Genomic DNA, 24,063 nt, shown 5'->3' on the forward strand with positions numbered 1-24,063 from the left:
TCATCTAACACTAAATTAACATCATTCTCACCTTTGCAGTCCCCACCTCCTGTTTCCTATCCTCCTACCCACCTAGATTGTAATTTCCCAAGGGAAAAGGGCCCTCAAACCCCCTGCATTAAATTTTGTCCTATATTGTAATGTCTCACCGTTGTACTTTTATCTCTGTACTCATGGATAGCGCTGTGGAATCTGTTGGCGCTTTATAAATAAAGAATAATAATAATAATAATAGACACATTATTATTTTTATATTTATGAAGATATTTTAATGATATATTAACTTAGTGTAGGCTGTAGGATTTTACTTTTTCTTCATCTTTTCTGACCAAAATCTACTGTCTTTGCAGTTACTTAAATCTTTTGTCTTCACATGCGTGTAAGTCTATTTGCATAGAAATTTCCTTGGGTGTTATGCATTATTTCCTTGGGTTCTATGCATGATTTCCTTGGGTTCTATGCATGATTTCCTTGGGTTCTATGCATGATTTCCTTGGGTTCTATGCATGATTTCCTTGGGTTCTATGCATTATTTCCTTGGGTTCTATGCATGATTTCCTTGGGTTCTATGCATGATTTCCTTGGGTTCTATGCATGATTTCCTTGGGTTCTATGCATGATTTCCTTGGGTTCTATGCATGATTTCCTTGGGTTCTATGCATGATTTCCTTGGGTGTTATGCATTATTTCCTTGGGTTTTATGCATTATTTCCTTGGGTTCTATGCATGATTTCCAAGGGTTATATTAAAACATAATTGAAAATTTATGACAATAATCTCCCTACTGATGTATATTAGTTCTCTTAAATGTTTGTATCCTTCTTAAGGGAGATGATTTACTCTTCTGTTTTCTATTTATCTTGAATTCAATACAAATAGTACATTAAGTAACGATTGTCACATTAGCTGTAGCACAATGTGAAAGCTCTGTCTGATACAATACCATGACATGCACTGGAGAGTCACTGGGGGCAGATGAAGGACAGCATTAGTTCCACCTCATTCTTGATAATGGCCTTCCCAGGGTGGATGCTTTTGGACAGATAATGGCAGGAGGTCATCTGCCAGGCATCAAGTATGGTGACCGGCAGTCCTGTAAACATGGCTCTCAGCACAGTGTCCAGTTGTAGGGACAGCCAGTCACTGCCATGAGCGTATAGATATCCTGTGTTGCCAGATTTGATGAGCACCTTGGTCTGTGGGCTTCGCTCCAATAACCGTATCACAGCATCACGTATGGTGCGAATCCTATTCACATAGACTATTACAGGGAATGTAACAAAATGGGCCAAGCAGTTTATGACAATCACAAGCCCCTCATTGCCTCCTCCCATGCCATCCAGCTCATTAGCAACATATCGCAGCTCCTGTAAACGAGTGCGCTTCATGCTCAGGGGCCTCTGGTGCGCTCGCCATTCTATCAGATAATCGTGCTGTGTGTCTGTGGCCAGCAGCGGGCCCGGTGCATAACTTACACGGAGGTCTAGTCTTTGAAGGGCTGCAGATGAGAGGAGAAATAAGAATGGGTCTGTTGTAAAGACAGTTTGCCTGCTTAACTGTTATTTCTTTGGGGGGGGGGGGTGGCGTCTTCCAGGAGCAGAGAACAAGCTGGACTGCAGCAGAACCTTACATAAAGTTAAAATAATAGCCAGTGCTACTACTTCAAGCCAAAAACATCTCTCTCTCTCTCTCTCTCTCTCTCTCTATATATATATATATATAATTCCCAGGTGTAACCTAATTGTTTTTGTTGCCTGAGTTTGTTCCTTGATTTGTATCATTTTCTTATATTTCTCACAAATGTAAATACAAAAAACATTTAATTTTAACATTTATCTAAATACAAATGCACATGTCTAGTATTTATAAAGTTACACTGACATTATGAAATGCTACCGATCTAATTTTACATATAATAAAAATGTCTAGAGTTCATGCTAGAACTACCTACTTCCAAGGTATTTGAGTATCATGGGCAGTTTGTTTGAGGTCTCCTGGTGAATATAAGATAATTATCATAATATTAAAAAAATCCATACATTTGTAAAACATTGCCTAATTCCATAGTGTTGGCATGACCTTTTATTCTGTAAATTGATGTCTACATCACCAGAGCTAAGTGTGGTAATTGTCTGTTAATTATCTATTTATTCAATCATCTACTTAGTTTCAATCTAATTATCTTGTTATGTACTATTCTGGTTACTTATCCTTCCTCTCTTACAATCCAAACACACAGTTTTACAACCCTGCACCGCACAGTCATACACATGTAACCAGGACAAGGCATCATATATTCATAATCCCACATGTCACATTTACAGTGTGCACATACACATATTTGGTTACATTGGGTATACTGTAGTCATGCAGATCATTTTATTCATGGTCAGATAAGATGCTTTCACATTTTGAGCCACCACAGTCAGCCCCATCTGCAACACTTTGGTCCCTGAAAACAGATACTTATAAAAGAGATTAATATACTAACTGTGGTTGCTCCAAGTTGAAAATTATTTTATTCATCTATGAAATAAGCCCATCGAGTGGATAAGAATCTGAGACTTTGTAAGGATAGTAAATATATTACACATATATAAAGTTCATCTTGATACAACACAACACATTTATATACAGTGAGGGTAAAACACGTAGCAAGCATGGGGCGCTAGCACAAATGTGACATGCTCTAACGAATGTCATTTCTGCATTGGAATGTCCATTTAAGCAAGTTGAGTTCATGTTAATTTATGCAAATAAGAAGTGTCTGTCTAATCACTTGTTGGGAATGTCATGCTGGTATTTACTAACTAATAAACTAGCAAACTCGATCCAAGCAAAGCTAAACTCATGTGCGATTAGCTCGCTCATGGCAAAATGGCTAATAACCATATGCAAGTTCCTCCACACCTGGTACCATTGCCCAGTCTAACCACAATCAGCTACCAATGATTAGCAGCACTCTTTAAGATAAAATTACCTTTATTGCAAATTGCGGGTCACCAACAGAGCAACTTTTCGGACACCTAGTCCTTAATCATGCTTCTGAAGCATGATTAAGGACTAGGTGTCCAAAACGTTGTTCAGTGACCCACAGTTGCAATAAAGGTAATTTTATCTTGAAGAGTGCTGCTGATCATTGTTATGTGATTTGAAGGCTATTGCAGCGTCCATGAACCAGCCTGCACTACACTAAAGGTGCTGTGTTTAATGTAACCACATTCAGCCCCAGTAACCCATTGCATTTTATTCTCCCATTTATGTAACGGACCTAAAGACACACAGGGACATGGGGAGTGGGCACAATTATATAATGTAGACAAGAACCACAAACACTAGCTACATATAGTGGCATATTTATAGGGAAAGCAACAGCTACAGGCACACAGATATACACATTAGGACAAAGAGATGCTATGAGACACTCACAGGGAACAAATTCAACAAGATATTCCCACCATTGTCGGAGAGTTGAATCCCCAAACATGTAGACAACTTTTTCTGCCAGACAAGCGGTGACATTGGATGGATGAGAGAACTGCTTGTTCCTGCAGACACGAGAATGCCAGGCGTCTTCATAGTAAAATCCTGAAGGTTCTGGGTTAGAGAGGCCAGGACGGCAGAGCCCTCTGTCATCTGAAACAAGGTCCTGCTAAAATTACTAAAGTGTATTAACAAATCAAAGAGAGTCCAGGTTACTTAACCTATATTAACATTGTTTTGTTATTTTATGTTGATCCTTGGCACATTAAATGCTAACATTATTGTACTGATATCTGTTTGCAGTTTCTTTAAATGCTAACATTATTGTACTGATATCTGTCTGCAGTTTCTTTAAATGCTAACATTATTGTACTAATATCTGTCTGCAGTTTCATTAAATGCTAACATTATTGTACTGATTATTGTACTGATATCTGTTTGCAGTTTCTTTAAATGCTAACATTATTGTACTGATTATTGTACTAATATCTGTCTGCAGTTTCATTAAATGCTAACATTATTGTACTGATTATTGTACTGATATCTGTCTGCAGTTTCTTTAAATGCTAACATTATTGTCCTAATATCTGTCTGCAGTTTCATTAAATGCTAACATTATTGTACTGATTATTGTACTGATATCTGTCTGCAGTTTCTTTAAATGCTAACATTATTGTACTAATATCTGTCTGCAGTTTCATTAAATTCTAACATTATTGTACTGATTATTGTACTGATATCTGTTTGCAGTTTCTTTAAATGCTAACATTATTGTACTAATATCTGTTTGCAGTTTCTTTAAATGCTAACATTATTGTACTGATATCTGTTTGCAGTTTATTTAAATGCTAACATTATTGTACTGATATCTGTCTGCAGTTTCATTAAATGCTAACATTATTGTACTAATATCTGTCTGCAGTTTCTTTAAATGCTAACATTATTGTACTAATATCTGTTTGCAGTTTATTTAAATGCTAACATTATTGTACTGATATCTGTTTGCAGTTTATTTAAATGCTAACATTATTGTACTGATATCTGTTTGCAGTTTATTTAAATGCTAACATTATTGTACTGATATATGTTTGCAGTTTCTTTAAATGCTAACATTATTGTACTGATTATTGTACTGATATCTGTCTGCAGTTTCTTTAAATGCTAACATTATTGTACTGATATCTGTCTGCAGTTTCTTTAAATGCTAACATTATTGTACTAATATCTGTTTGCAGTTTCTTTAAATGCTAACATTATTGTACTGATTATTGTACTGATATCTGTCTGCAGTTTCTTTAAATGCTAACATTATTGTACTGATATCTGTCTGCAGTTTCTTTAAATGCTAACATTATTGTACTGATATCTGTTTGCAGTTTCTTTAAATGCTAACATTATTGTACTGATATCTGTCTGCAGTTTCTTTAAATGCTAACATTATTGTACTGATATCTGTCTGCAGTTTCTTTAAATGCTAACATTATTGTACTGATATCTGTCTGCAGTTTCTTTAAATGCTAACATTATTGTACTAATATCTGTTTGCAGTTTCTTTAAATGCTAACATTATTGTACTGATATCTGTCTGCAGTTTCTTTAAATGCTAACATTATTGTACTGATATCTGTTTGCAGTTTCTTTAAATGCTAACATTATTGTACTAATATCTGTTTGCAGTTTCTTTAAATGCTAACATTATTGTACTGATTATTGTACTGATATCTGTCTGCAGTTTCTTTAAATGCTAACATTATTGTACTGATATCTGTTTGCAGTTTCTTTAAATGCTAACATTACTGTACTAATATCTGTTTGCAGTTTCTTTAAATGCTAACATTATTGTACTGATTATTGTACTGATATCTGTCTGCAGTTTCTTTAAATGCTAACATTATTGTACTGATATCTGTTTGCAGTTTCTTTAAATGCTAACATTATTGTACTGATATCTGTTTGCAGTTTCTTTAAATGCTAACATTATTGTACTGATATCTGTTTGCAGTTTCTTTAAATGCTAACATTATTGTACTGATATCTGTTTGCAGTTTCTTTAAATGCTAACATTATTGTACTGATATCTGTCTGCAGTTTCTTTAAATGCTAACATTATTGTACTGATATCTGTTTGCAGTTTCTTTATCAGTGTAGGTGGCTACATTTATTTTTAGCCATCATTTTTATATTACAGCAATTTAAACATTTTAGAGGCAAAAGTGCTAATTATAAGTACTATTCTCTTTTTTCATTTATTATATTTCTAAATTTACTTAAGCACCGGCCATTACTAGACTTTTGCCCTAATTAACACTTGTGCCCTATTTTAGGAGTTTTATTTACTATATTAATATTTCTCTGATTTGCCTGGCTTTAATTGTCTGTGACATGTGGTCAGAGCTGATGTGTATGTGTATATATGTGTGCGCTCGTGTATATGTATTTCAGTGCGCACGTGTATGTGTGTTTGCGTGTGCATGTGTATGTGTGATTACGTGCGCCCATATATGTTTGTTTGCGTGCGCACGTGTGTGTTTCCGTGCGCACGTATGTATGTGTGTTTGCGTGCACACGTGTGTATGTGTGTTTGCGTGCACACGTGTGTATGTGTGTTTGCGTGCACACGTGTGTATGTGTGTTTGTGTGCACACGTATGTATGTGTGTTTGCGTGCACACGTGTGTATGTGTGTTTGTGTGCACACGTATGTATGTGTGTTTGCGTGCACACGTGTGTATGTGTGTTTGCGTGCACACGTGTGTATGTGTGTTTGTGTGCACACGTATGTATGTGTGTTTGCGTGCACACGTGTGTATGTGTGTTTGCGTGCACACGTGTGTATGTGTGTTTGTGTGCACACGTATGTATGTGTGTTTGCGTGCACACGTGTGTATGTGTGTTTGCGAGCGCACATGTATGTGTTTTTGTGAGTGCACGTGTATGTGTATAAATATATATAATATATAGCTATATTTTTTTCTATAATTAAGAACCCCGTCCCCCTTTTTTTTTTTTACTTAGTGACTTTATTTGCAAATAGTCTTTATCAACCGTTCTGCACTAATTTTCTTGCATCCCCTATCCCAAATCTGTCACATAAATCCCCAAGACACTATGGCCTTTAGTTATCAAGGTCTGTCGGACCTGATCCGACAGTGCGGATCAGGTCCGACAGACCTAGCTGAATACGGCGAGCAATATGCTCGCCATATTCAGCATTGCACCAGCAGCTCACAAGAGCTGTTCGTGCAACCCCGCCCCCTGCAGACTCGTGGCCAATAGGCCGCCAGCAGGGTGGTGTCAATCAACCCGATCATACTCGATCGGGTTGATTTCCGGCGATGTCTGTCCGCCTGCTCAGAGCAGGCAGACAGGTTATGGAGCAGCGGTCTTTGTGACCGCTGCTTCATAACCGCTGTTATCAAGCTCCCTTCTGGGTGATCCAGTGAGAAAATGCTGGCGTTTGTGTATAGGGAAACATCATTATTAGAATTTCGTACTTGCACTTACCAAAGCTGTTGTTACGCGGCAAAACGTTGAACAGTTTCACCTTTGATGAAATCACTTTTTCTTTTACAGACCTAAGTGCCAGGCATAAAGAAATAAGGGAGGAAGTGGGCCATTTAGTTGTGCCATTCATTTTACACATCAGATTGTACAATGACGTCAGAACTTGGGATATGTAAGCAAAAAATGCACTCTTGCTACACTGGTCTAGATTACAAGTGGAGCGCTAAAATATTAGCGCTATGGCCGTTGGCACCAATCAAGCACAATTCATACTAATTCCATTTTTGCACTCCTTAAGTCCAAAGTTATTTTTCATTGCTCTAGCGATAGTCTAGTAATAATAACAAAACTATAAACTACAACTTATAGCACTTTTCTCTGGGTTGGACTCAAAGATACAGATGTTAGTGCGCACATATTAGACTAGCCTGCAGTAGAATACATGTCAGATATAGATGTTAGTGTGCACACAATAGACTAGTGTGCAGTAGAATATATGTGAGATGCAGATGTTAGTGCGCACATATTAGACTAGTGTACAGAAGAATACATGTGAGATACAGATGTTAGTGAGCACATATTAGACTAGCGTGCAGTAGAATATATGTGAGATGCAGATGTTAGTGCGCACATATTAGACTAGCCTGCAGTAGAATACATGTGAGAAACATATGTTAGTGCACACATATTAGACTAGCATGCAGTAGAATACGTGTCAGATATAGATGTTAGTGTGCACTTATTAGACTAGTGTGCAGTACAATTTATGTCAGATGCAGATGTTAGTGTGCACATAATAAACTAGCCCGCAGTAGAATACATGTGAGATACAGATGTTAGTGCGCACATAATAGACTAGCCTGCAGAAGAATACATGTGAGATACAGATGTTAGTGCGCACATATTAGACTAGTCTGCAGTAGAATACATATCAGATGCAGATGTTAGTGTGCACATAATAGACTAGCATGCAGTAGAATAAATGTCAGATGCAGATGTTAGTGTGCACATAATAGACTAGCGTGCAGTAGAATACATGTCAGATACAGATGTTAGTGAGCACATATTAGACTAGTGTGCAGTACAATACATGTGAGATGCAGATGTTAGTGAGCACATATTAGATTAGTGTGCAGTACAATACATGTGAGATGCAGATGTTAGTGTGCACATATTAGACTAGTGTGCAGTACAATACATGTGAGATGCAGATGTTAGTGCGCACATATTAGACTAGTGTGCAGTAGAATACATGTCAGATGCAGATGTTAGTGTGCACATAATAGACTAGTGTGCAGTACAATACATGTGAGATGCAGATGTTAGTGAGCACATATTAGACTAGTGTGCAGTAGAATACATGTGAGATACAGATGTTAGTGTGCACATATTAGACTAGTGTGCAGTAGAATACATGTGAGATGCAGATGTTAGTGTGCACATAATAGACTAGTGTGCAGTACAATACATGTGAGATGCAGATGTTAGTGAGCACATATTAGACTAATGTGCAGTTCAATACATGTGAGATGCAGATGTTAGTGCGCACATATTAGGCTAGTGTGCAGTACAATACATGTGAGATGCAGATGTTAGTGAGCACATATTAGACTAGTGTGCAGTACAATACATGTGAGATGCAGATGTTAGTGAGCACATATTAGACTAGTGTGCAGTACAATACATGTGAGATGCAGATGTTAGTGAGCACATATTAGACTAGTGTGCAGTACAATACATGTGAGATGCAGATGTTAGTGAGCACATATTAGACTAGTGTGCAGTACAATACATGTGAGATGCAGATGTTAGTGAGCACATATTAGACTAGTCTGCAGTAGAATACATGTGAGATGCAGATGTTAGTGAGCACATATTAGAAGTGCAGTACAATACATGTGAGATGCAGATGTTAGTGCGCACATATTAGACTAGTGTGCAGTACAATACATGTGATATGCAGATGTTAGTGTGCACATATTAGACTAGTGTGCAGTAGAATACATGTCAGATGCAGATGTTAGTGTGCACATAATAGACTAGCATGCAGTAGAATAAATGTCAGATGCAGATGTTAGTGTGCACATAATAGACTAGCGTGCAGTAGAATACATGTCAGATACAGATGTTAGTGAGCACATATTAGACTAGTGTGCAGTACAATACATGTGAGATGCAGATGTTAGTGAGCACATATTAGACTAGTGTGCAGTACAATACATGTGAGATGCAGATGTTAGTGAGCACATATTAGACTAGTGTGCAGTACAATACATGTGAGATGCAGATGTTAGTGAGCACATATTAGACTAGTGTGCAGTACAATACATGTGAGATGCAGATGTTAGTGAGCACATATTAGACTAGTGTGCAGTACAATACATGTGAGATGCAGATGTTAGTGAGCACATATTAGAAGTGCAGTACAATACATGTGAGATGCAGATGTTAGTGCGCACATATTAGACTAGTGTGCAGTACAATACATGTGAGATGCAGATGTTAGTGAGCACATATTAGACTAGTGTGCAGTAGAATACATGTGAGATACAGATGTTAGTGAGCACATATTAGACTAGTGTGCAGTACAATACATGTGAGATATAGATGTTAGTGCGCACATATTAGACTAGTGTGCAGTACAATACATGTGAGATGCAGATGTTAGTGCGCACATATTAGACTAGTGTGCAGTACAATACATGTGAGATGCAGATGTTAGTGCGCACATATTAGACTAGTGTGCAGTACAATACATGTGAGATGCAGATGTTAGTGCGCACATACTAGACTAGTGTGCAGTAGAATACATGTGAGATGCAGATGTTAGTGCGCACATATTAGACTAGCCTGCAGTAGAATACATGTCAGATATAGATGTTAGTGAGCACATATTAGACTAGTGTGCAGTACAATTTCTGTCAGATGCAGATGTTAGTGTGCACATACTGTATTAGACTAGTGTGCAGTAGAATACATGTGAGATGCAGATGTTAGTGTGCACATATTAGACTAGTGTGCAGTACAATACATTTGAGATGCAGATGTTAGTGTGCACAAAATAGACTAGCGTGCAGTAGAATACATATCAGATGCAGATGTTAGTGTGCACATAATAGACTAGCGTGCAGTAGAATAAATGTCAGATGCAGATGTTAGTGTGCACATAATAGACTAGCGTGCAGTAGAATACATGTCAGATGCAGATGTTAGTGTGCACATAATAGACTAGTGTGCAGTAGAATACATGTCAGATGCAGATGTTAGTGTGCACATAATAGACTAGCGTGCAGTAGAATACATGTCAGATGCAGATGTTAGTGTGCACATAATAGACTAGTGTGCAGTAGAATACATGTGAGATGCAGATGTTAGTGAGCACATATTAGACTAGTGTGCAGTACAATACATGTGAGATGCAGATGTTAGTGAGCACATATTAGACTAGTGTGCAGTACAATACATGTGAGATGCAGATGTTAGTGAGCACATATTAGACTAGTGTGCAGTACAATACATGTGAGATGCAGATGTTAGTGCGCACATATTAGACTAGTGTGCAGTAGAATACATGTGAGATGCAGATGTTAGTGCGCACATATTAGACTAGCCTGCAGTAGAATACATGTCAGATATAGATGTTAGTGAGCACATATTAGACTAGTGTGCAGTACAATTTATGTCAGATGCAGCTGTTAGTGTGCACATATTAGACTAGTGTGCAGTAGAATACATGTGAGATGCAGATATTAGTGTGCACATATTAGACTAGTGTGCAGTACAATACATTTGAGATGCAGATGTTAGTGTGCACATAATAGACTAGCGTGCAGTAGAATACATATCAGATGCAGATGTTAGTGTGCACATAATAGACTAGCGTGCAGTAGAATAAATGTCAGATGCAGATGTTAGTGTGCACATAATAGACTAGCGTGCAGTAGAATAAATGTCAGATGCAGATGTTAGTGTGCACATAATAGACTAGCGTGCAGTAGAATACATGTCAGATGCAGATGTTAGTGTGCACATAATAGACTAGTGTGCAGTAGAATACATGTCAGAGGCAGATGTTAGTGTGCACATAATAGACTAGCGTGCAGTAGAATACATGTAAGATGCAGATGTTAGTGTGAACATAATAGACTAGTGTGCAGTAGAATACATGTGAGATGCAGATGTTAGTGAGCACATATTAGACTAGTGTGCAGTACAATACATGTGAGATGCAGATGTTAGTGAGCACATATTAGACTAGTGTGCAGTACAATACATGTGAGATGCAGATGTTAGTGCGCACATATTAGACTAGTGTGCAGTAGAATACAAGTGAGATGCAGATGTTAGTGTGCACATAATAGACTAGGGTGCAGTAGAATACATGTCAGATGCAGATGTTAGTGTGCACATAATAGACTAGTGTGCAGTAGAATACATGTCAGATGCAGATGTTAGTGTGCACATAATAGACTAGCGTGCAGTAGAATACATGTCAGATGCAGATGTTAGTGTGCACATAATAGACTAGTGTGCAGTAGAATACATGTGAGATGCAGATGTTAGTGAGCACATATTAGACTAGTGTGCAGTACAATACATGTGATATGCAGATGTTAGTGAGCACATATTAGACTAGTGTGCAGTAGAATACATGTCAGATGCAGATGTTATGGAGCACACATTAGACTAGTGTGCAGTAGAATACATGTGAGATACAGATGTTAGTGCGCACATATTAGACTAGTGTGCAGTAGAATACATGTGAGATGCAGATGTTAGTGAGCACATAATAAACTAGTGTGCAGTACAATACATGTGAGATGCAGATGTTAGTGTGCACATAATAGACTAGTGTGCAGTAGAATACATGTGAGATGCAGATGTTAGTGCGCACATATAAGACTAGCGTGCAGTAGAATACATGTCAGATGCAGATGTTAGTGTGCACATAATAGACTAGCGTGCAGTAGAATACATGTCAGATGCAGATGTTAGTGTGCACATATTAGACTAGTGTGCAGTAGAATACATGTCAGATGCAGATGTTAGTGAGCACATATTAGACTAGTGTGCAGTACAATACATGTGATATGCAGATGTTAGTGTGCACATATTAGACTAGTGTGCAGTAGAATACATTTCAGATGCAGATGTTAGTGTGCACATAATAGACTAGTGTGCAGTAGAATACATGTCAGATGCAGATGTTAGTGTGCACATAATAGACTAGCGTGCAGTAGAATACATGTGAGATGCAGATGTTAGTGAGCACATATTAGACTAGTGTGCAGTACAATACATGTGATATGCAGATGTTAGTGAGCACATATTAGGCTAGTGTGCAGTAGAATACATGTCAGATGCAGATGTTAGTGAGCACACATTAGACTAGTGTGCAGTACAATACATGTGAGATGCAGATGTTAGTGCGCACATATTAGACTAGTGTGCAGTAGAATACATGTGAGATACAGATGTTAGTGCGCACATATTAGATTAGTGTGCAGTAGAATACATGTGAGATACAGATGTTAGTGTGCACATAATAAACTAGTGTGCAGGACAATACATGTGAGATGCAGATATTAGTGTGCACATAATAGACTAGTGTGCAGTAGAATACATGTGAGATGCAGATGTTAGTGCGCACATATTAGACTAGCGTGCAGTAGAATACATGTCAGATGCAGATGTTAGTGTGCACATAATAGACTAGCGTGCAGTAGAATACATGTCAGATGCAGATGTTTGTGTGCACATATTAGACTAGTGTGCAGTAGAATACATGTCAGATGCAGATGTTAGTGAGCACATATTAGACTAGTGTGCAGTACAATACATGTGATATGCAGATGTTAGTGTGCACATATTAGACTAGTGTGCAGTAGAATACATGTCAGATGCAGATGTTAGTGTGCACATAATAGACTAGTGTGCAGTAGAATACATGTCAGATGCAGATGTTAGTGTGCACATAATAGACTAGCGTGCAGTAGAATACATGTGAGATGCAGATGTTAGTGAGCACATATTAGACTAGTGTGCAGTACAATACATGTGATATGCAGATGTTAGTGAGCACATATTAGACTAGTGTGCAGTAGAATACATGTCAGATGCTGATGTTAGTGAGCACACATTAGACTAGTGTGCAGTACAATACATGTGAGATGCAGATGTTAGTGCGCACATATTAGACTAGTGTGCAGTAGAATACATGTGAGATACAGATGTTAGTGCGCACATATTAGATTAGTGTGCAGTAGAATACATGTGAGATACAGATGTTAGTGTGCACATAATAAACTAGTGTGCAGTACAATACATGTGAGATGCAGATGTTAGTGTGCACATAATAGACTAGTGTGCAGTAGAATACATGTGAGATGCAGATGTTAGTGCGCACATATTAGACTAGCGTGCAGTAGAATACATGTCAGATGCAGATGTTAGTGTGCACATAATAGACTAGCGTGCAGTAGAATACATGTCAGATGCAGATGTTAGTGTGCACATATTAGACTAGTGTGCAGTAGAATACATGTCAGATGCAGATGTTAGTGAGCACATATTAGACTAGTGTGCAGTACAATACATGTGATATGCAGATGTTAGTGAGCACATATTAGGCTAGTGTGCAGTAGAATACATGTCAGATGCAGATGTTAGTGAGCACACATTAGACTAGTGTGCAGTACAATACATGTGAGATGCATATGTTAGTGCGCACATATTAGACTAGTGTGCAGTAGAATACATGTGAGATACAGATGTTAGTGCGCACATATTAGATTAGTGTGCAGTAGAATACATGTGAGATACAGATGTTAGTGTGCACATAATAAACTAGTGTGCAGTACAATACATGTGAGATGCAGATATTAGTGTGCACATAATAGACTAGTGTGCAGTAGAATACATGTGAGATGCAGATGTTAGTGCGCACATATTAGACTAGCGTGCAGTAGAATACATGTCAGATGCAGATGTTAGTGTGCACATAATAGACTAGCGTGCAGTAGAATACATGTCAGATGCAGATGTTAGTGTGCACATATTAGACTAGTGTGCAGTAGAATACATGTCAGATGCAGATGTTAGTGAGCACATATTAGACTAGTGTGCAGTACAATACATGTGATATGCAGATGTTAGTGTGCACATATTAGACTAGTGTGCAGTAGAATACATGTCAGATGCAGATGTTAGTGTGCACATAATAGACTAGTGTGCAGTAGAATACATGTCAGATGCAGATGTTAGTGTGCACATAATAGACTAGCGTGCAGTAGAATACATGTGAGATGCAGATGTTAGTGAGCACATATTAGACTAGTGTGCAGTACAATACATGTGATATGCAGATGTTAGTGAGCACATATTAGACTAGTGTGCAGTAGAATACATGTCAGATGCTGATGTTAGTGAGCACACATTAGACTAGTGTGCAGTACAATACATGTGAGATGCAGATGTTAGTGCGCACATATTAGACTAGTGTGCAGTAGAATACATGTGAGATACAGATGTTAGTGCGCACATATTAGATTAGTGTGCAGTAGAATACATGTGAGATACAGATGTTAGTGTGCACATAATAAACTAGTGTGCAGTACAATACATGTGAGATGCAGATGTTAGTGTGCACATAATAGACTAGTGTGCAGTAGAATACATGTGAGATGCAGATGTTAGTGCGCACATATTAGACTAGCGTGCAGTAGAATACATGTCAGATGCAGATGTTAGTGTGCACATAATAGACTAGCGTGCAGTAGAATACATGTCAGATGCAGATGTTAGTGTGCACATATTAGACTAGTGTGCAGTAGAATACATGTCAGATGCAGATGTTAGTGTGCACATATTAGACTAGTGTGCAGTACAATACATGTGATATGCAGATGTTAGTGTGCACATATTAGACTAGTGTGCAGTAGAATACATGTCAGATGCAGATGTTAGTGTGCACATAATAGACTAGTGTGCAGTAGAATACATGTGAGATGCAGATGTTAGTGAGCACATATTAGACTAGTGTGCAGTACAATACATGTGAGATGCAAATGTTAGTGCTCACATATTAGACGAGTGTGCAGTAGAATACATGTGAGATGCAGATGTTAGTGCGCACATATTAGACTAGCCTGCAGTAGAATACATGTCAGATATAGATGTTAGTGCGCACATATTAGACTAGTGTGCAGTAGAATACATGTGAGATGCAGATGTTAGTGTGCACATATTAGACTAGTGTGCAGTACAATACATTTGAGATGCAGATGTTAGTGTGCACATAATAGACTAGCGTGCAGTAGAATACATTTGAGATGCAGATGTTAGTGTGCACATTATAGACTAGCGTGCAGTAGAATAAATGTCAGATGCAGATGTTAGTGTGCACATAATAGACTAGCGTGCAGTAGAATACATGTCAGATGTAGATGTTAGTGAGCACACATTAGACTAGTGTGCAGTACAATACATGTGAGATGCAGATGTTAGTGCGCACATATTAGATTAGTGTGCAGTAGAATACATGTGAGATACAGATGTTAGTGTGCACATAATAAACTAGTGTGCAGTACAATACATGTGAGATGCAGATGTTAGTGTGCACATAATAGACTAGTGTGCAGTAGAATACATGTGAGATGCAGATGTTAGTGCGCACATATTAGACTAGCGTGCAGTATAATACATGTCAGATGCAGATGTTAGTGTGCACATAATAGACTAGCGTGCAGTAGAATACATGTCAGATGCAGATGTTAGTGAGCACATATTAGACTAGTGTGCAGTACAATACATGTGATATGCAGATGTTAGTGAGCACATATTAGACTAGTGTGCAGTAGAATACATGTCAGATGCTGATGTTAGTGAGCACACATTAGACTAGTGTGCAGTACAATACATGTGAGATGCAGATGTTAGTGCGCACATATTAGACTAGTGTGCAGTAGAATACATGTGAGATACAGATGTTAGTGTGCACATAATAGACTAGTGTGCAGTAGAATACATGTGAGATGCAGATGTTAGTGAGCACATATTAGACTAGTGTGCAGTACAATACATGTGAGATGCAAATGTTAGTGCTCACATATTAGACGAGTGTGCAGTAGAATACATGTGAGATGCAGATGTTAGTGCGCACATATTAGACTAGCCTGCAGTAGAATACATGTCAGATATAGATGTTAGTGCGCACATATTAGACTAGTGTGCAGTAGAATACATGTGAGATGCAGATGTTAGTGTGCACATATTAGACTAGTGTGCAGTACAATACATTTGAGATGCAGATGTTAGTGTGCACATAATAGACTAGCGTGCAGTAGAATACATTTGAGATGCAGATGTTAGTGTGCACATTATAGACTAGCGTGCAGTAGAATAAATGTCAGATGCAGATGTTAGTGTGCACATAATAGACTAGCGTGCAGTAGAATACATGTCAGATGTAGATGTTAGTGAGCACACATTAGACTAGTGTGCAGTACAATACATGTGAGATGCCGATGTTAGTACGCACATATTAGATTAGTGTGCAGTAGAATACACGTGAGATACAGATGTTAGTGTGCACATAATAAACTAGTGTGCAGTACAATACATGTGAGATGCAGATGTTAGTGTGCACATAATAGACTAGTGTGCAGTAGAATACATGTGAGATGCAGATGTTAGTGCGCACATATTAGACTAGCGTGCAGTATAATACATGTCAGATGCAGATGTTAGTGTGCACATAATAGACTAGCGTGCAGTAGAATACATGTCAGATGCAGATGTTAGTGTGCACATATTAGACTAGTGTGCAGTAGAATACATGTCAGATGCAGATGTTAGTGAGCACATATTAGACTAGTGTGCAGTACAATACATGTGATATGCAGATGTTAGTGTGCACATATTAGACTAGTGTGCAGTAGAATACATGTCAGATGCAGATGTTAGTGTGCAAATAATAGACTAGTGTGCAGTAGAATACATGTGAGATGCAGATGTTAGTGCGCACATACTAGACTAGTGTGCAGTAGAATACATGTGAGATGCAGATGTTAGTGCGCACATATTAGACTAGCCTGCAGTAGAATACATGTCAGATATAGATGTTAGTGAGCACATATTAGACTAGTGTGCAGTACAATTTCTGTCAGATGCAGATGTTAGTGTGCACATACTGTATTAGACTAGTGTGCAGTAGAATACATGTGAGATGCAGATGTTAGTGTGCACATATTAGACTAGTGTGCAGTACAATACATTTGAGATGCAGATGTTAGTGTGCACATAATAGACTAGTGTGCAGTAGAATACATATCAGATGCAGATGTTAGTGTGCACATAATAGACTAGCGTGCAGTAGAATACATGTCAGATGCAGATGTTAGTGTGCACATAATAGACTAGCGTGCAGTAGAATACATGTCAGATGCAGATGTTAGTGTGCACATAATAGACTAGAGTGCAGTAGAATACATGTCAGATGCAGATGTTAGTGTGCACATAATAGACTAGTGTGCAGTAGAATACATGTCAGATGCAGATGTTAGTGTGCACATAATAGACTAGCGTGCAGTAGAATACTTGTCAGATGCAGATGTTAGTGTGCACATAATAGACTAGTGTGCAGTAGAATACATGTCAGATGCAGATGTTAGTGTGCACATAATAGACTAGCGTGCAGTAGAATACATGTCAGATGCAGAAGTTAGTGTGCACATAATAGACTAGTGTGCAGTAGAATACATGTCAGATGCAGATGTTAGTGTGCACATAATAGACTAGCGTGCAGTAGAATACATGTCAGATGCAGATGTTAGTGTGCACATAATAGACTAGTGTGCAGTAGAATACATGTGAGATGCAGATGTTAGTGAGCACATATTAGACTAGTGTGCAGTACAATACATGTGAGATGCAGATGTTAGTGAGCACATATTAGACTAGTGTGCAGTACAATACATGTGAGATGCAGATGTTAGTGAGCACATATTAGACTAGTGTGCAGTACAATACATGTGAGATGCAGATGCTAGTGCGCACATATTAGACTAGTGTGCAGTAGAATACATGTGAGATGCAGATGTTAGTGCGCACATATTAAACTAGCCTGCAGTAGAATACATGTCAGATATAGATGTTAGTGAGCACATATAAGACTAGTGTGCAGTACAATTTATGTCAGATGCAGCTGTTAGTGTGCACATATTAGACTAGTGTGAAGTAGAATACATGTGAGATGCAGATGTTAGTGTGCACATATTAGACTAGTGTGCAGTACAATACATTTGAGATGCAGATGTTAGTGTGCACATAATAGACTAGCGTGCAGTAGAATACATATCAGATGCAGATGTTAGTGTGCACATAATAGACTAGCGTGCAGTAGAATAAATGTCAGATGCAGATGTTAGTGTGCACATAATAGACTAGCGTGCAGTAGAATACATGTCAGATGCAGATGTTAGTGTGCACATAATAGACTAGGGTGCAGTAGAATACATGTCAGATGCAGATGTTAGTGTGCACATAATAGACTAGTGTGCAGTAGAATACATGTCAGATGCAGATGTTAGTGTGCACATAATAGACTAGCGTGCAGTAGAATACATGTCAGATGCAGATGTTAGTGTGCACATAATAGACTAGTGTGCAGTAGAATACATGTGAGATGCAGATGTTAGTGAGCACATATTAGACTAGTGTGCAGTACAATACATGTGAGATGCAGATGTTAGTGAGCACATATTAGACTAGTGTGCAGTACAATACATGTGAGATGCAGATGTTAGTGAGCACATATTAGACTAGTGTGCAGTACAATACATGTGAGATGCAGATGTTAGTGCGCACATATTAGACTAGCGTGCAGTAGAATACATGTCAGATGCAGATGTTAGTGTGCACATAATAGACTAGCGTGCAGTAGAATACATGTGAGATGCAGATGTTAGTGAGCACATATTAGACTAGTGTGCAGTACAATACATGTGATATGCAGATGTTAGTGAGCACATATTAGACTAGTGTGCAGTAGAATACATGTCAGATGCAGATGTTAGTGTGCACATACTGTATTAGACTAGTGTGCAGTAGAATATATGTGAGATGCAGATGTTAGTGATCACATATTAGACTAGTGTGCAGTACAATACATGTCATATGCAGATGTTAGTGTGCACATAATAGACTAGTGTGCAGTACAATACATGTGAGATGCAGATGTTAGTGAGCACATATTAGACTAGTGTGCAGTACAATACATGTGAGATGCAGATGTTAGTGCGCACATATTAGACTAGTGTTCAGTAGAATACATGTGAGATACAGATGTTAGTGCGCACATATTAGATTAGTGTGCAGTAGAATACATGTGAGATACAGATGTTAGTGTGCACATAATAAACTAGTGTGCAGTACAATACATGTGAGATGCAGATGTTAGTGTGCACATAATAGACTAGTGTGCAGTAGAATACATGTGAGATGCAGATGTTAGTGCGCACATATTAGACTAGCGTGCAGTAGAATACATGTCAGATGCAGATGTTAGTGTGCACATAATAGACTAGCGTGCAGTAGAATACATGTCAGATGCAGATGTTAGTGTGCACATATTAGACTAGTGTGCAGTAGAATACATGTCAGATGCAGATGTTAGTGAGCACATATTAGACTAGTGTGCAGTACAATACATGTGATATGCAGATGTTAGTGTGCACATATTAGACTAGTGTGCAGTAGAATACATGTCAGATGCAGATGTTAGTGTGCACATAATAGACTAGTGTGCAGTAGAATACATGTGAGATGCAGATGTTAGTGAGCACATATTAGACTAGTGTGCAGTACAATACATGTGAGATGCAGATGTAAGTGAGCACATATTAGACTAGTGTGCAGTAGAATACATGTCAGATGCAGATGTTAGTGTGCACATACTGTATTAGACTAGTGTGCAGTAGAATATATGTGAGATGCAGATGTTAGTGAGCACATATTAGACTAGTGTGCAGTACAATACATGTCATATGCAGATGTTAGTGTGCACATATTAGACTAGTGTGCAGTACAATACATGTGAGATGCAGATGTTAGTGCGCACATATTAGACTAGCGTGCAGTAGAATACATGTCAGATGCAGATGTTAGTGTGCACATAATAGACTAGCGTGCAGTAGAATACATGTCAGATGCAGATGTTAGTGTGCACATAATAGACTAGTGTGCAGAAGAATACATGTCAGATGCAGATGTTAGTGTGCACATAATAGACTAGCGTGCAGTAGAATACATGTCAGAAGCAGATGTTAGTGTGCACATAATAGACTAGTGTGCAGTAGAATACATGTGAGATGCAGATGTTAGTGAGCACATATTAGACTAGTGTGCAGTACAATACATGTGAGATGCAGATGTTAGTGAGCACATATTAGACTAGTGTGCAGTACAATACATGTGAGATGCAGATGTTAGTGCGCACATATTAGACTAGTGTGCAGTAGAATACATGTGAGATGCAGATGTTAGTGCGCACATATTAGACTAGCCTGCAGTATAATACATGTCAGATATAGATGTTAGTGAGCACATATTAGACTAGTGTGCAGTACAATTTATGTCAGATGCAGCTGTTAGTGTGCACATATTAGATTAGTGTGCAGTAGAATACATGTGAGATGCTGATGTTAGTGTGCACATATTAGACTAGTGTGCAGTACAATACATTTGAGATGCAGATGTTAGTGTGCACATAATAGACTAGCGTGCAGTAGAATACATATCAGATGCAGATGTTAGTGTGCACATAATAGACTAGCGTGCAGTAGAATAAAAATCAGATGCAGATGTTAGTGTGCACATAATAGACTAGCGTGCAGTAGAATACATGTCAGATGCAGATGTTAGTGTGCACATAATAGACTAGGGTGCAGTAGAATACATGTCAGATGCAGATGTTAGTGTGCACATAATAGACTAGTGTGCAGTAGAATACATGTCAGATGCAGATGTTAGTGTGCACATAATAGACTAGCGTGCAGTAGAATACATGTCAGATGCAGATGTTAGTGTGCACATAATAGACTAGTGTGCAGTAGAATACATGTGAGATGCAGATGTTAGTGAGCACATATTAGACTAGTGTGCAGTACAATACATGTGAGATGCAGATGTTAGTGAGCACATATTAGACTAGTGTGCAGTACAATACATGTGAGATGCAGATGTTAGTGAGCACATATTAGACTAGTGTGCAGTACAATACATGTGAGCTGCAGATGTTAGTGCGCACATATTAGACTAGCGTGCAGTAGAATACATGTCAGATACAGATGTTAGTGTGCACATAATAGACTAGCGTGCAGTAGAATACATGTGAGATGCAGATGTTAGTGAGCACATATTAGACTAGTGTGCAGTACAATACATGTGATATGCAGATGTTAGTGAGCACATATTGGACTAGTGTGCAGTAGAATACATGTCAGATGCAGATGTTAGTGTGCACATACTGTATAAGACTAGTGTGCAGTAGAATATATGTGAGATGCAGATGTTAGTGAGCACATATTAGACTAGTGTGCAGTACAATACATGTCATATGCAGATGTTAGTGTGCACATAATAGACTAGTGTGCAGTACAATACATGTGAGATGCAGATGTTAGTGAGCACATATTAGACTAGTGTGCAGTACAATACATGTGAGATGCAGATGTTAGTGCGCACATATTAGACTAGTGTGCAGTAGAATACATGTGAGATACAGATGTTAGTGCGCACATATTAGATTAGTGTGCAGTAGAATACATGTGAGATACAGATGTTAGTGTGCACATAATAAACTAGTGTGCAGTACAATACATGTGAGATGCAGATGTTAGTGTGCACATAATAGACTAGTGTGCAGTAGAATACATGTGAGATGCAGATGTTAGTGCGCACATATTAGACTAGCGTGCAGTAGAATACATGTCAGATGCAGATGTTAGTGTGCACATAATAGACTAGCGTGCAGTAGAATACATGTCAGATGCAGATGTTAGTGTGCACATATTAGACTAGTGTGCAGTAGAATACATGTCAGATGCAGATGTTAGAGAGCACATATTAGACTAGTGTGCAGTACAATACATGTGATATGCAGATGTTAGTGTGCACATATTAGACTAGTGTGCAGTAGAATACATGTCAGATGCAGATGTTAGTGTGCACATAATAGACTAGTGTGTAGTAGAATACATGTGAGATGCAGATGTTAGTGAGCACATATTAGACTAGTGTGCAGTACAATACATGAGAGATGAAGATGTTAGTGAGCACATATTAGACTAGTGTGCAGTACAATACATGTGAGATGCAGATGTTAGTGCGCACATATTAGACTAGTGTGCAGTAGAATACATGTGAGATGCAGATGTTAGTGCGCACATATTAGACTAGCGTGCAGTAGAATACATGTCAGATGCAGATGTTAGTGTGCACATAATAGACTAGTGTGCAGTAGAATACATGTGAGATGCAGATGTTATTGTGCACGTAATAGACTAGTGTGCAGTAGAATACATGTGAGATGCAGATGTTAGTGCGCACATATTAGACTAGCGTGCAGTAGAATACATGTCAGATGCAGATGTTAGTGTGCACATAATAGACTAGCGTGCAGTAGAATACATGTCAGATGCAGATGTTAGTGTGCACATATTAGACTAGTGTGCAGTAGAATACATGTCAGATGCAGATGTTAGTGAGCACATATTAGACTAGTGTGCAGTACAATACATGTGATATGCAGATGTTAGTGTGCACATATTAGACTAGTGTGCAGTAGAATACATGTCAGATGCAGATGTTAGTTTGCACATAATAGACTAGTGTGCAGTAGAATACATGTGAGATGCAGATGTTTGTGAGCACATATTAGACTAGTGTGCAGTAGAATACATGTGAGATGCAGATGTTAGTGCGCACATATTAGACTAGTGTGCAGTAGAATACATGTGAGATGCAGATGTTAGTGAGCACATATTAGACTAGTGTGCAGTAGAATACATGTCAGATGCAGATGTTAGTGCGCACATATTAGACTAGTGTGCAGTAGAATACATGTCAGATGCAGATTTTAGTGAGCACATATTAGACTAGTGTGCAGTAGAATACATGTGATATGCAGATGTTAGTGCGCACATGTTAGACTAGTGTGCAGTACAATACATTTCAGATGCAGATGTTAGTGAGCACATATTAGACTAGTGTGCAGTAGAATACATGTGATATGCAGATGTTTGTGCGCACATATTAGACTAGTGTGCAGTAGAATACATGTCAGATGCAGATGTTAGTGAGCATATATTAGATTAGTGTGCAGTTCAATACATGTGAGATGCAGATGTTAGTGCGCACATATTAGACTAGTGTGCAGTAGAATACATGTCAGATGCAGATGATAGTGCGCACATAATAGACTAGCGTGCAGTAGAATACATGTCAGATGCAGATGTTAGTGAGCACATATTAGACTAGTGTGCAGTAGAATACATGTGAGATGCAGATGTTAGTGCACACATAATAAACTAGTGTGCAGTACAATACATGTGAGATGCAGATGTTAGTGTGCACATAATAAACTAGTGTGCAGTACAATACATGTGAGATGCAGATGTTAGTGTGCACATAATAAACTAGTGTGCAGTACAATACATGTCAGATGCAGATGTTAGTGCGCACATAATAGACTAGCGTGCAGTAGAATACATGTCAGATGCAGATGTTAGTGAGCACATATTAGACTAGTGTGCAGTAGAATACATGTGAGATGCAGATGTTAGAGCGCACATAATAAACTAGTTGGCAGTACAATACATGTGAGATGCAGATGTTAGTGAGCACATATTAGACTAGTGTGCAGTACAATACATGTGAGATGCAGATGTTAGTGAGCACATATTAGACTAGTGTGCCGTACAATACATGTGAGATGCAGATGTTAGTGAGCACATATTAGACTAGAGTGCAGTAGAATACATGTGAGATGCAGATGTTAGTGTGCACATAATAAACTAGT

General features: G+C 38.3%; 1 protein-coding gene across 1 annotated transcript in view; it reads right to left on the minus strand.

The window, feature by feature from the left end:
* Positions 1-962: 962 nt before the first annotated feature.
* The window catches only part of LOC128661751 (NXPE family member 3-like), a 161,079-nt gene continuing 137,978 nt past the window's right edge, over positions 963-24,063 (minus strand). The window contains exons 4-6 of the mRNA XM_053715971.1: positions 6,987-7,057; positions 3,430-3,636; positions 963-1,498 (exon numbers count right to left, since the gene is read on the minus strand). Coding sequence (XP_053571946.1) covers positions 963-1,498; positions 3,430-3,636; positions 6,987-7,057 — 814 coding nt within the window. The remainder of the gene's footprint in view (positions 1,499-3,429; positions 3,637-6,986; positions 7,058-24,063) is intronic.

This window comes from Bombina bombina, chromosome 5 (genome assembly GCF_027579735.1).
Source record: "Bombina bombina isolate aBomBom1 chromosome 5, aBomBom1.pri, whole genome shotgun sequence".
Lineage (NCBI taxonomy): Eukaryota > Metazoa > Chordata > Amphibia > Anura > Bombinatoridae > Bombina > Bombina bombina.